The sequence below is a fragment of the Petaurus breviceps genome, unplaced genomic scaffold (genome assembly GCF_028583685.1).
Source record: "Petaurus breviceps papuanus isolate PSGF00001 unplaced genomic scaffold, PetGlider_PUasm1.0 90842, whole genome shotgun sequence".
NCBI lineage: Eukaryota > Metazoa > Chordata > Mammalia > Diprotodontia > Petauridae > Petaurus > Petaurus breviceps.
Genome location: NW_027187358.1, coordinates 25,008,357 through 25,022,168, shown reverse-complemented (window position 1 = coordinate 25,022,168; position 13,812 = coordinate 25,008,357). Strand labels below are relative to the sequence as shown.

At 36.9% G+C, this 13,812-nt stretch overlaps 1 protein-coding gene across 4 annotated transcripts in view; it reads right to left on the bottom strand.

Moving 5' to 3' along the window:
• The window catches only part of VRK2 (VRK serine/threonine kinase 2), a 92,761-nt gene that overhangs the window by 51,903 nt on the left and 27,046 nt on the right, over positions 1–13,812 (bottom strand). For all 4 annotated transcript variants that reach the window (XM_069071767.1, XM_069071769.1, XM_069071768.1 and 1 more), the window contains 5 exons: positions 12,244–12,302; positions 11,629–11,698; positions 8,774–8,861; positions 8,257–8,362; positions 6,972–7,064 (listed from right to left, as the gene is read on the bottom strand). In XM_069071767.1, coding sequence (XP_068927868.1) covers positions 6,972–7,064; positions 8,257–8,362; positions 8,774–8,861; positions 11,629–11,698; positions 12,244–12,302 — 416 coding nt within the window. The remainder of the gene's footprint in view (positions 1–6,971; positions 7,065–8,256; positions 8,363–8,773; positions 8,862–11,628; positions 11,699–12,243; positions 12,303–13,812) is intronic.

The following is a 13,812-nucleotide window of genomic DNA, read 5'->3' as shown; positions in this document are numbered from 1 at the left end:
AGTATTGGGCTGGGAAGATGAATAAACAAATTCAGACTACAGAATCTTACTTTGGTGAAAAAGAAGAAAAAAATACAACCAGAAGAAGACAACAAAGTCAAAGTTCCTACATGAAAAGCCTCCAAGAAAAAACATAGTCGAAATCTACAAATTATCCAAAACTTTATTTCAGAAAATAGTACCAACTTTATTTAGCCCATAAGTCTTTTACAAAAACTTTTATAGAAATTATATTTTATTTCTTTCTCCTGGCCCTGAGTAAGGCATAAACTGGATAATTAGTTTCAAAACAATCTTGAGTTGATTTTATGAAGGATGGTACAATGCAAATGATAGAGACCTAATTACACAGAAGCCTTGTGCAAAAGAATAAATGACTTCCCAATTCCCACCTCATTCATCCCCACCCCAAGCAAAGTTACAAAGCAAACTCCCCTTTCCTCAGAGGATGTACCCTTATCCCTCTTCGCAGAGCTTCTGTCCCTCTGCTCCCACTCCTCCACCCCCAGGAATTCTAAATAACCTAGGTCTTTCTGGTCATCTGGGTACTTCTAGTAAACTCACTGATAATTAGGTCTGAAGACTTAAAATGTTTATTAGGGTGAGTTTGAATTTTAGAATAAAAGTCTTAGAACAAAGAAATGAATTATAGGCAGTGGTGGAATAAATCTTTTTGGGTAGAAGTGCTTATTTTCTTTAAATCAGACCATATAAACAACCTCTGAATCATTAGACCAGCACCAGCTCCCGTAATACTTTAAATATCTGAGCTCTTGGCTATAAGATAATCAGACAGGTGGTTAAGTAATTAAGCAACCTGAGCAACTTCCTGTAAGATTTTTCTGGAACTTGCAAATAGCTTTAGATGTAGAATCTGAACTTACATTGACAGATGTGACCATGTCATCCTGCTCAAAAATATTCTGTGGCTCCCTATTACCCTTAGGAAAAAATATAAACTCTTCAGTCTAGCATTTAAAGCCCTCCTCAGTCTTGCTCCCCCTTCTCAGACATTTCATATTTCTTTCCTTCTGACCCTCTATATGCCATTCAGACTGCTCTCATAGTGGCTCCTCAAACTCCTCATTTCATCTTTCCTCTTCCATGGCACGGACTATCTCTTATACTTGGAACACTTCATTTTTCACTTCTGCCTCTTAAAAATGGATTCTTGGCTTTCTTCAGCCCTCAGTTCAGGCTCCACCTCCTATGCCAGACACTGTGTTGATTCCTCAAAGTTGTTATCTCTCTCTCTTTTCCTCTGCAAAATACTTCGTGCTCTCTATCTAAATTCATGTTGCATCCCTGCAATAGAATTTAAGCTTCTTAAGGGCAAGGACTAAACAGTCCTATTTTTGTCTGTGTGTGTAGTATCCCCATTGCCTCACACAGGAACTGGCTCAGAGTATGAGTTGAATAAATGTTTGTTTAACAGAACTGAATGAACTTGCTTGATTTTACCTCCCACTTTGTGGACTTCCCAGTTAACAAAGACAATGCCTTAGAAAATGCTGTTTTGAGTTTTCTGTTACTGTACAACATCACTCTAAACCTGCTTAATAGATCTGTACCAGGTATCCTACTAACCATTCCAAATCAAAAGTCTCATGACTTTAGAGCTCAATGGGGACCTTAAACATAATCTAGTACTACATTCCCAAAATATTAAATGAAGGAAATGAGCCCCAAAGCCACTAATTTACATTGCTGTAGAATTTTGGTTACTCTGCACTATTTCTCACCCATGAGATGGATGATGCTCTACCAAAGAAGTCATATGTTTCTTGTATTTTCAGACTGTACTTAATAAAAGCTAAACAAATTATAATCCCATTCATTGGGCAAATACTGATCTATCATGGCTCAATCTAGGCACTATGAAGCATAACTATAAGGATAGAAACCTTCAAATTAGGAAATGTGAAATCTGACTTTGGCAATAGGGAGGGAAAAATGCATTGGACCTGTGATTTCACTGGTGTAGTGAATGGCTGGATAATACAAGCATTGATCAAGTGTTTATCATGCATCTGCAGTTGTAACAGATGGGCTATCAGGGCAGATTAGCACCTTCTCTACCCTGTGTCGTGTAGTCTTAGAGGCCTGAGAGGTTTAGTATCTTATCCAGGATTGCAGGGCCAGTATGTGTCAGAAGTGAGATCTGAACCCTGTACCTCCTTACTCTAAGGCACTACAATGTGCTCTCTCCTGAAACCTATATTCAGAAAATCCTAATACAACATAATTAACCATAAAAAATTTACTACATACAATATTAGTCCAGTCTTTTGATACTACCATTTAAGAGTGGGTTTTTTTTCTCTTTTACTTTAGCTTCTGTGCCCAGAATTCTAGAGATTTTCAAGTTTTATGGCAAAAAAAAAATTAACTTTTTAATATTTAAAAGAGAAAATTTCACTGAAAAAATTCAATCTAGCACAACAGAAAAAATGCCTTTGTTATTATTATGAACAACAGCATGGAAGGGGGGGGCAGAAGGCAGGACAGAAAAAAAGAAATTCAATTCCTCTATATTAGAGTCAGGAGGGGAGAGGAAAAGCTGGAAAAGATAAATCCAAAAAAATTATCTTCTTGGGATCAGTGTTACGCATTTAACAATCCTGACAGTCTTACATTAGGCCAAGATTCTGAAGCTTACCATAAAGAAATATGATTCACAAAAGATTAATTTTTAAAACAGAGATAGTAACTCCTAAATTTCTATAATTACTATGTTGTGTCTTATGATTCTTAGTTTTCCCTTCCAAAAAAAAAGTCCTCAGGAAGTCAGTTTAAATTGGCTACTTTTTTTTTTTAAGCAATCGGGGTTAAGTAACTTGCTCAAGGTTACACAGCCAGTTATTTCTGGGAGTGGTGCTAAGTATCTGAGCCCAGATTTGATCCCCAGGTCATCCCGACACTGGAGCTGGTGCTCTTATTCACTGAGCCACCTGGCCACCCCTATTGGCTACCTTTTAAAAATGAAATTAGCACCCCACACACATACCTTCAAATCACTTTACAAACTAATACATAAAAATAATAATAGCCAGCATTTACATAGCACTTTAAGGTTACAGAACAATTTACATGTTCTCATCTGATCCTCACAACAACTCTGAGGTAGGTGCTATTGTTTTTATAGATTTACAGATGAGGAAACTGAGGCAGGCAAAAGTTAAATACTTTGTCCAGGGTCACACAGCTCATAAGTATATTAAGCAAGATTTGAATTCAGGCTTTCCTGACTCCAAGTTCTATGCTCTATCTACTGAGTCATAGAGCTCAAAATATAACACAGAGTAATAAGTAAACCTCACCCTCATGGCCACTGGAACACAATCACTAAGAAACTAGTCATGGAAAGCAAGATAAAATGGTTTTTGGAGGCAATGTCACAAAAAAGAGCACTGTATTCAAACTAAAAGAACCAGTGTTCAAAAGTCAGCTCTGCTACTCACTGCATGACTTTGGGCAAGACACTTTACCAACCTAGATTTTGGGTCCCTCAATTATACAATGAAACATTTGAATGGGGCAGACCATAAGAATCCTTATCATCTTAACATGTATCTTTCTGTATTATGAATTAGATCTCCCAATCAATTCTAATCAATTGAATCTTCCAAATCATTTTAGTAAAATAGAGTATGACTGAGGCACTGCTGAACATTAGATCATTATATGAGAGGTAGCAAAGTGTTAAGTTTCCACAGGACTGCAAAAACTGCTGAAAGAAGGCTACTGATAAGAGCAAGGTTAGCAGACCAGACTTGGGAGAAGTCAGATTCCCAGTTCCCATTACACTGAAGTAAAATAAAAAGAAGCTGGCAACAGCAGGTGGGTTTGACCAGTTAGAAAGCAAACAACAGCCTTGGGACTCTCAGGCCAAGATAAGGACAGATCTGTGCTAGGCTGGTGAGGGGTCACTATTCCAGGGCTATTACTGCACTTGCTTAATGATAACCTCCTGTATTATGTATATTATCTAAAACAGCTAGCCTAGAATTACAGCCTCATTAGTAATAATGTATGACAATGTATGATAATGGAAAAGGCATGCCCTAAAGACAATGAACCAATCAGTCCTCTGAAGGGAGTGTCTGCACCAAACTAATGGCATAAAAGTTGCTTCCTTTTTGTATCCTCCACTCCTTCCAAAAGAAGGGCAGAGTCCACTTCTGGCCAGAGGTGTTCAATTACTCTGTATTTCTCCTTAATAAACTTCTTTTGATATCAAATTTTTGGTATCAACTGTGTTTTGTTTTTCCAAGTTGGCATTTTCAACAATTATGAAATTTCACACCAACTTTATTGATGAATAAAGTTGACAAATCAGTACGTAATAATAAAAAAAAAGTCTCTGTGAAACAAATGTGGATACCAGGTGAATAGCAAGCAATTATTCTCTTTCAAAATGAATATATTACCAAGATACTGCAAATAAGCATACTGGTAGAAGGGATAATCCAATAAAGACAGTCTCAGTTAATATAAATCTAGTAAAAAAAAAATGATTAAAATACCTAAATAAGTATCATTTTTTAAGAAACATTTCTAGCATCTTTTCTCAATTTAACACATATAGCAGAACCTTGTTAAAATGCTGGTTGAAGGACAAAGATTACAGATCCCTGTTATGGGACTCTCAGGTTACATGCTGTGATGTACTATGTACCACTGTGTACACAGGGGGCATCATTCGACCTATAATAAAATCAAATTTGTGCAATGCTAAAGTACTTCTTAATAAGGTTTTCTCCTATGTCCCCCATACAAATAATATTGTACCAACATGCTATTCCCTACAACAAATTGCCTCAGAGTTTTCCAATGCAAGTGGGGCTGTATCTGCTACCAAGACACTTAGTTTTACGTGTCCTCAATAAAGAAAACATGGTGGTAAAATGCTTAATCGTAAAATGAGGCTTAAGTGCATATACCATGTAAAAGTCTTGCAAACATGCAGCCACTCTCAGCCTTACGAGCCACTGTGATTGATAAATGGATTGTGCTGGAATTCCCTCTTGCATATGGTGAACAAGCAGCTTTAATGAGGCTTATGACCCTACCTCACTGATATCCCAGGGAATCTTAAAGCTAACGGGTTGCCACCAGATACAGGTCAGGTGCTACAATTACTTTTCCCAAAACACTAAGAACTTTCTAACTTTAAGCTCCTTAACTTTGCTAGTGGTATGAAGGCAGGCCATGGATATTAAACTGTCAGGTACTTGTGGATTATCATAAAAAAAAATTCACATCTGGAATAAGGCAGTTAAGTGGAGCAGTGGATAGAGCTCTGGGCCTGAAGTGTAAGAGAGATGAGTTCAAATCTGGACTGAGATACTAGGTGTGTAACTCTGAGCAAGTCACTTAACCTCTACTTGCTTCAGTTTTCTCAAGTACAAAATAGGGACGATTATAGCACCTGTCTTGAAGGGTTGCTGTGAGCACCAAATGATATAACATTTGCCAAGTGCTTAGCACAGTGCCTGGCACATATATTTATTTCCCTTTCTTCCCACCCTACCACACTGCCATCTATGGTGAGGATGCATTACTTCAGAAAGAAAACAATGTGCTCAATACCATTTAATGACTCTTGCAGTTTTTCCCAAGTCAAATTTATCAATAAAACAACTAGTATTTATTGAGTGCTTCTGATGCTACATACTCTAAAAACACAAGACGACCTGGTCTCTGGCCTCATTCTAATTGAGAAGAGAAGAGAAGCAATGTAAACATCAGGACAACAATACAACAGAATTGTACCCAAAGTGTGTAGTGGAGATTATAAATGCCATATAAATTTAGAGGAAGGATAGGTCAGCATGGCCTAGAATTGTCAAGAAAGGCTATGGAGAAGGGAGGGGGACTTTTGCTGGCCCTTAAAGGATGGGACAGATTTGATAGACAAAGAGGAGAAAGAGTTTTCCAATTGGGGAGAAAATTATGAGCAAAGACAGACATGAAAATAAATATATCAAGATTCATGGCTAACTTCCAGGAATTCATGATAATGGGTAATAAGTCTGGGCAAGTTAATACTACAGATATACTGTAACACTGCTGGAAGCAGGATGCCACAATTCTAAATTTCTTATAACCCAGACAGGGGTAGACTTAGCTTTACCTTTGTTTACCAATGCCCTTTTTTTTTCATAGAAAGTTAAAAATTAAAAACATACAAAATTCCTGAGGAAATTTCTAAGCAAACCAACTGTTAAGCATATTTAAATGTTAGAGAAGCACAAACTATTCTGATCTACTCATTAAAGTAAATTCCCTAAGGAAAACTTAACACAAACTTTGTTAGCCTAGACACAGTTACTTGTGTAGTTGAAAGTAAAATAAAACTGGATTGGTTTTAAAACATTCTGTAATCTAGATTCTTCACTAAATCAGACTTCCCCCTAACCATGGACATTTGTGATAGGAAACAGAGCCCTCTGTTTTTCACCACCACCAATTCTTGATTTTAGAAGGACCACTTGAGCGTATAGTAAATTATAAGTAAATCACCTTTGCAACTACTTAAAATTACTGATGTACTCTCCTTCAAGAGCCAGTCCCAGGAAATAAGACTAAAAAAGGATTCAATTCACAAACCATTTTTAAGACACTGAAATGAATGTTAATTTAGTGAAATGGAGTACAACCATGACACTGTTAAATATCTGAGCATCACAAAAGCTTCTCCATTCCTTTAAAGATACATCAGTTGGTATTCTAAGTACAATCATATGACAAATCTGTCCAAGGCAGTGAGTTTTCACTGTACTAATGCTTAATTCCTCATCATATTCCAAGTTTTCCCATACTCCATGATGACAGCATCATATATGTCCTTGTATGCCTACCTTTATTTTAACATTGTAAACTCTTTGGGATTAGAGTTTAATTTGAAGGGGCTCAAGTTAGGACCCTCTATGCTGCCAGTATAGTTCCCAACTTGATATTGTTTTTACCTGATGGGGATTTCTGTAGCCCAAAAGTAGATTTGCTGCTTTAATATCACCATGCACATATTCATTTTCATGTATATATTCCAACACATCCAACTGTGAAATAAAAAGCAGATAACTTTATATTGCCACCTATTTAGGATTCACCTGGACAAAATAACATTTTTGAAAATAAACTTAAAGGGGTTCCTTTTCCTATAAATACAACAAAAAAGTACCCTATTTCACAACCATCTATCACCTATACTTTGGGGAACCTCATCTAGAGTTCATACCCTTTCAAAGCAGTAGGGATTACCCATCATCCAATGTTTACTTAAAAGTTTTCTATTTTTGAGAAGGTCCTAAAGGAAGGCAATTCTGCCTCCTTTCTGGGTTCAGCAATATACATGGCTCCTGACTGCCCAGCAGCTGAAAAAAGCAAGGTTTTGTTTTTATTTTTTAAACATTCTCCTATTTGAGGGGATTAGAAAGTCAGATGACTCAGCAAGGAGGGAGGAAGTAAAGGAGCCAGAGCAATCAGTGATGGAGTCGTTTGCAGCAGGGCCCTCAGGAGCTCCCTAGACAAGGCTCTATCTCCAGACCAGGCTGCAGGGAGCTAGGAACAAAGCTCTTTGCCCATGTGCATTCATTCTCCCCTTCCCTACAGAAAGTCACAGAAGGCATTCATCTGTAGCTTCCATTCCTGTCCCACTGTGGGCAGCAGAATCAGGCTCATTCTACTTAAAATGGAAGAAAAAAATTGAACCAACGAACAGCAAACAAGATAAGACAAATATGTGGCATAAACAAAATGTGTGCAGGGGTGCTATTAAGATTTCATTGCCTCTTGTTTGGCAAAGTCTGTGTAACTCATTGCCACAACTAATTATTGCTTTCATCCCAAACTCATGGCAATAAAAACTTTATAGAACCCCATACCGTCACATGCGTAATATATAAAATATTATCTTATGCAGTAATTTGCATTGTTATAAACATATGACAAAAGGGAGAGCATTCTAACAGCCATGCAGGCTTGTTCTGACATGCAAAAACAAAGCTGTGAGGAAAAAAATCAGGCTGTAGACCCCATGCCTAATTGAGTTTGTAGTGCCAAACACAGCACATTCTGTCACTTAGAGAGCCCACTGTTATCAATTACACAAAAGTGGCCTCTACGTCAATGACTGACATTTCTAGGGCAGGAAAGATTTCCTTCCCTGATAATTCTGCAAAGACTAAAGATCTGTATTTTGTAACAAGTAAATATCCTGAGTAGCACATGAAAAAAGCTGCTCCAACTCACCATCCGCACACCCAACTGCAGGACAGTTGCCCTTTGAAACCTGCTTCGCTGGACAAAGATCTTCTGTAAATCCATTCCCAGTCTTTCCATAACCATGAACCTGTAGCTGTAAGAAAAGACACAAAAGAGAGAGCCAAGAGAGAGGATATATGAAAATACCTATTCAAACAACTGAAAGACAAATATTTCTGACTTAATAGACAAGAATAGTGGTGAAATTAGGTCACTGGAACTTCATAACACACATACACATGCAAAAACAGTAAATATGTACCACTGTGTGATGCTGAATTTAAACCATAATATAATGCTAGTCATTTGTATACATAGATGATGAGTAGGTCAAACAAGTTCTTTAATTTATTTCTCAGTAGAGACTATGCTAAAACCATCCATTCTCTCTTTTCCTGACCCTCAAAACAAGGACTGACTTCAGTTAAAAATGGCTGATTGGGCTAAAGATGAAATCTGGGGCCATGTAAAATGACTCAGTGACAAGAGATTGATTCCATTTTACCTTTTTCCATTGTGCTCAGCCAAACCCGAACCCCAGAACTGAGGAATTCCTAAAAAATCAAGTTGCTTGAGGGCCATCCATCTTTTGACTGTAAAGCGATAAAATGAAGAGTTGGCATCATTTCTAAAACCATTCATATTTCACATATACAAATTATCTGACAATGATCTGGCTATCCTACAGAATCTTCCTTAAAACCATTAATCTATAGAAAAACAAACCAATTAAATAAATATAATAATTAGAAACTAATTTAAAAAAAAAGAAAAATTAATTTTTTTTGTTGTTGCCACAGACAAAAAATACAGTGCTTGGTGGCCAAACTGTTGGTGAAGAACCTTTCTGTACATAGGTAGGAAGGTCCTCAGACAGGAGACACAGTAGGCTACAGGGCTATCTGAAGTCCTTCCAGGTTTCCTGGGCATGCCTGTGCTTCCCTGATGGGATCTTCAAGAAGACAGGGTCATCTCATCCAAAAAAAGAGGCAATAACTTTTGTAAATATATTTTAGTAATACAAAACGTGTGGAAAATATTTAGCATTCAAATGATGAATTCCACACAAACAAAACAATTCATACACATACTTAGCCCCCCAAATACATTTGTATTCTGTAAGTGTACTTCTCCTCGATGCTCTCGAAAAAGGCACTTGCATCTTTCATCCTAGTCAGAAGACAAAAGTAACAACCATCATTGGCTTATCTAGGGGTGAGTTGCAAGACTGACAAGGAGAAGGAAAAAAGTCCTCTATGGGCTATGTGGAGAGCAAAAACATTTGCCTTCCTTCTCTTAAAGAATAGTGTAAAGAACGTTTTCCTTCCTCATAAGTTCCAAAAGGCAAGCTACTGAACCCTCTGAACTTCAAAGTATAAAAATCAGGTTGAATAATTACTTTATTTGAAAATGAAAGCTATACTCTAGTTAAGATTCCACTTTTTTTCTCTTATGTGAATTCAGTCTGGTCAAACTCCCTTAAGCTTCATGATGCCAGGGATCCACCCAGTTTGATTAAATTTTTAATTTTTTAAACCAATTTGAGTTTTTTATCCAATGTACATACCACACTTGCCTTACTTTTAACTCATGAGGTAGCACTACTGATGCAAAATCAATTGTAATTGATTTTAAATATTTGGAGGGAGGGGTTGTGGATTCTGGGGCAGTGGGAATTGATCCTTATTTATAAAACTATCAGGTTTTTTCCTGAACATATATGAAGAAACTTTGCTTTGTGCTGATTGCTTGTCATGTCAACCCATCCATTTAATACCTTCCTTATCCTTCCCCCACTCAAATCTATCGCCATATGCTGATAGTGAAATTATTTTGGCCTCCCAAAGTCAATCATATCAATCTGGCATTCACACCCCTACAATTTTGTCTTTATTTAGTCCTGGAAGGGACATTAGAAGTCATCAGGTCTGACAGTATCAGGAAATCAATATCAATCAATCAATAAACATTTAAGAAGCACCTACTATGTGCCAAGCACCTTGTTATAGATTTAGAGCAGGAAGGGGCCTCAAATATCATGTAATCCAACTCCTTCATTTAACAAACTGAAGAAACTGAGCCCCAGGAAGATTAAATAACCCAAAATCACACAGGTAGAAAGTGTCAGAAGTCAAATCTGAACCTAGGTCCCTCTGACTCCAGATGATGAAATTTTTTTAAAAATCACTATCAAGTTTAAGCTTATTGTTTTCATAAACTTCTGAAAACCCTCAGACTCTCTCCCCTAAGCTCTACTTCCTGGCTTCCTTTAAGATAGCTCAAACCCCTCTTCTACAACAAGGCTCTCACAGTGTTCTTCCCCCACTCCACCCTCTAGTCAAGACCTCCCCTCCTAGATTACTGTCCATTTACATTGTACTTATCGGGAATGCACAGTCAAGGACATGTCTCTCCCATTAGCAGGTGGGCCCTCTGAGGAGCCACCAGCGTTTTTGCATGACTTTCACATTCCCAGAACCTAATAAAAGCTGGTAGACTGAATGACTGACTTAACTCACTGCATATCTCATTTCTGCTTCTCCTCACTCTCCAAAACTAAACAAAATTCCTTTTGTTTTCCTCTCTAATTCCAGTTTTCACATAGGAAGATGGTACAATATCCTAAGTATAGTGAATTTGAAGTCACAAATAAACTCCTGTCACCCAGACTGCAAGAAGTAACAGATAAATATTAGGGCAAAGCCCAAAGTATATAAAGAGTAAGTGCAGGAGGGGCGGCCAGGTGGCTCAGCAAGTAAGAACACCAGTTCTAGTGTCGGGATGACCTGGGGATCAAATCCAGGCTCAGATACTCAGCACCACACCCAGAAATAACTGGCCGTGTAACCTTGAGCAAGTTACTTAACCCCGATTGCTTAAATAAAAAAAAAAAAGAATAAGTGCAGGGTCACACAGTTAACACCCCGGAGGCAAAATCTGAACCTAGGTTATGCTGAGTCCAAACTCAACAATCCATTATCTGAGAAACATTTCCTACTTTCCTACCTACTCCTCTGCCCTACTTACTAAGACTGTCTTGTGAGACAACTAATAAGCCCATCATTCTAATCACTTACTAACATGTATACTATAATTGGACCAGATTCAACAACCTAGTAAAGCAGAGAAAACATCTCTGGTTTTAAATATATATATATATTCCATTAAATGTATCATGGAAAGAACTGAGTGGCCTCCTCTTTCTGCCTATGACATATGATATAATACAACAGTGTTATCCTGGGACAAAATCTCCTCTTGACAAGACTCTTTCCAAAACACAAACAATATAACCAAATATCAAATACTCACTTGAGCAAGCACTTAGGTACAAGTGGCTTACTGGGCTAGGTTACTTACTACAGTCTTGCTTTGCAGCTCTCTGATAAAATTTCAGTTCTGAAAAGAGTGGACCATTTTCTTGATATTCCTGTAAAGAAACATGGCAAATATTACAGTCTCTAAATTTTCGAAATTAAAGAATGATTAATGTGATGAGGAGAAAAATAATTCCCCAAATGGGATTTAATATTTCAACTGTTCAGAAATGCCCATTATATACTGCAGTACTTGAACTGGTAATGCATTTTCCATAAAACATTGACCCCCAGACACATTTTCACTACAAATCTCTAAATATCAAATTAACCAGAAGGCCATTGGAAGAATCTTGCTTCAACATTGGATATACTGTGGTTACCATTCTACTATTCTTTTACAGCAAACTTATAACCATACTATTTTTGTAGTAGGCATTTAGAAAAATATTATCTGACAATTAAGATGATGAGTACAATGCAGTGAATGACGAAATATCGTCAATAACAAGTAATTCAAAAGACATCCAGGATTCTCTATAAAATAAGTGTATTGAAAGTAAGCAATGATAAGACTTAAGATGCCAAAATGCTATTCTTTGTGAAACAGAACTATGGAAAAATGTGTTTAAAATAATAAGTTAAATGCAATCCTTACCACTTTTATAACATGAAGGGCATCTTCATCTCGTATTGGTTTATTAACACCTGGAGAAGCTACAAGATCAGTGAAAAAGTTATTAAAATTGAAATAAACATAATAAAAATATGGAATAAGCAATAGAATTAATCACTCAGAGTTTCTGTTCAGTCATTTTTTAGTCATGTCTGCCTCTTCAGGACCCTATTTGGGGTTTTCTTGACAAAGATACTGGAGTAATTTGCCATTTCCTTCTCCAGTTCATTTTTACATATGAGGAAACTGAGACAGGCAAATATGGCTAAGTGACTTGGCCCAGGTCACACAGCTACTAAGTGTCTGAGGTCACGTTTGAACACAGGAAGATGAATCTTCCCAACTCTAGGCCTGGAACTCTACTCATTGCACTACCTAGCAATCCTATACCTTCTCTACTTATCATATTAAATCCACTAAATAACTTACTCTAAAACCTTTTTTTGTATTCTGCTAATGGAAACTGCAGTAATTCAGATGTGGCATGGGTGATTCTTTCTGATGAAAAATTTTGGAACTCTTTCTTCTGTACATTTCTGAGGTCTCTGGCTTCAAATCAATGGTGTTCTCAAAGCAAAGGATTAAGGCTAACAAAATTAAATATTCCTTCAATGTTCCATTCCACCAATTCAATTCTTATGACTTCACAGAATCACAGGATTAGAAGGGACCTTAGACACCATCTTGCCTAATCTACCCCTAGACAAGAATCCTCTCTATAATGCAACTAAGTAGTGTTCCTCTAATGTTTGGAATAGCTCTAATGTTCATTAAGTTTTTCCTTCTATCAAATCTAAATGTCTCTTTGCAACACCTAATCAATGCTCCTTAAGGGTAACCCTGAGGCCAAGGAGAACAAGTCTAACAACCTCCACTTATTCAAAAGGTAAAAGTAGTTGTATTTTTTGCTACTGGGTATATATTTTTGCAATATAACTGAAATTTTTTTTTCCAAAAATTACTACATTTTACTAATGCCAAACTTATGTTTTATTCATATTATAAAATAAAGGAATAAAAATATATTTCTTTAAAAATATCCTATGTCTCAAACTTTATATATGCTAAAACTGTAATTCTCCCCATATTAACCTAAATTAGAGGGGGTATTGTGTTTTCAAAATAATTCTTACTGTCACATTTCTACAGTGTGAGAGATTAGAGTCTAAGCACATGACAAACTTTTAAGGAAAAATAAAACTTTGGATTACCATGAAATATGATTATCAGCATCTAATCATTCCCTTTCTCTCATGTTCTGTCTTTTAATATTTATGGGATCCTTTGCTACCTACAAACCTGCTCATTTCTCCAACATCCTTAAAAAACAAAAACAAACAAAAACCCTTCCTTTGACCCTCCTGACTTCTTAAACCTTAACAACCAAACTCTAAAAAGAATCACCTATACTTGCTGCCTCAAAACCTTATTCCCCTCGCCTCCCCCACGCTGCTCTATCCCTTGGCATGTGGCTTTCAACCTGACCACTTGACCTTTGTCCTCTCTAAGGTTGCCAATGATCTCTTAACTGAAAAGTACACTGTTCCTTTC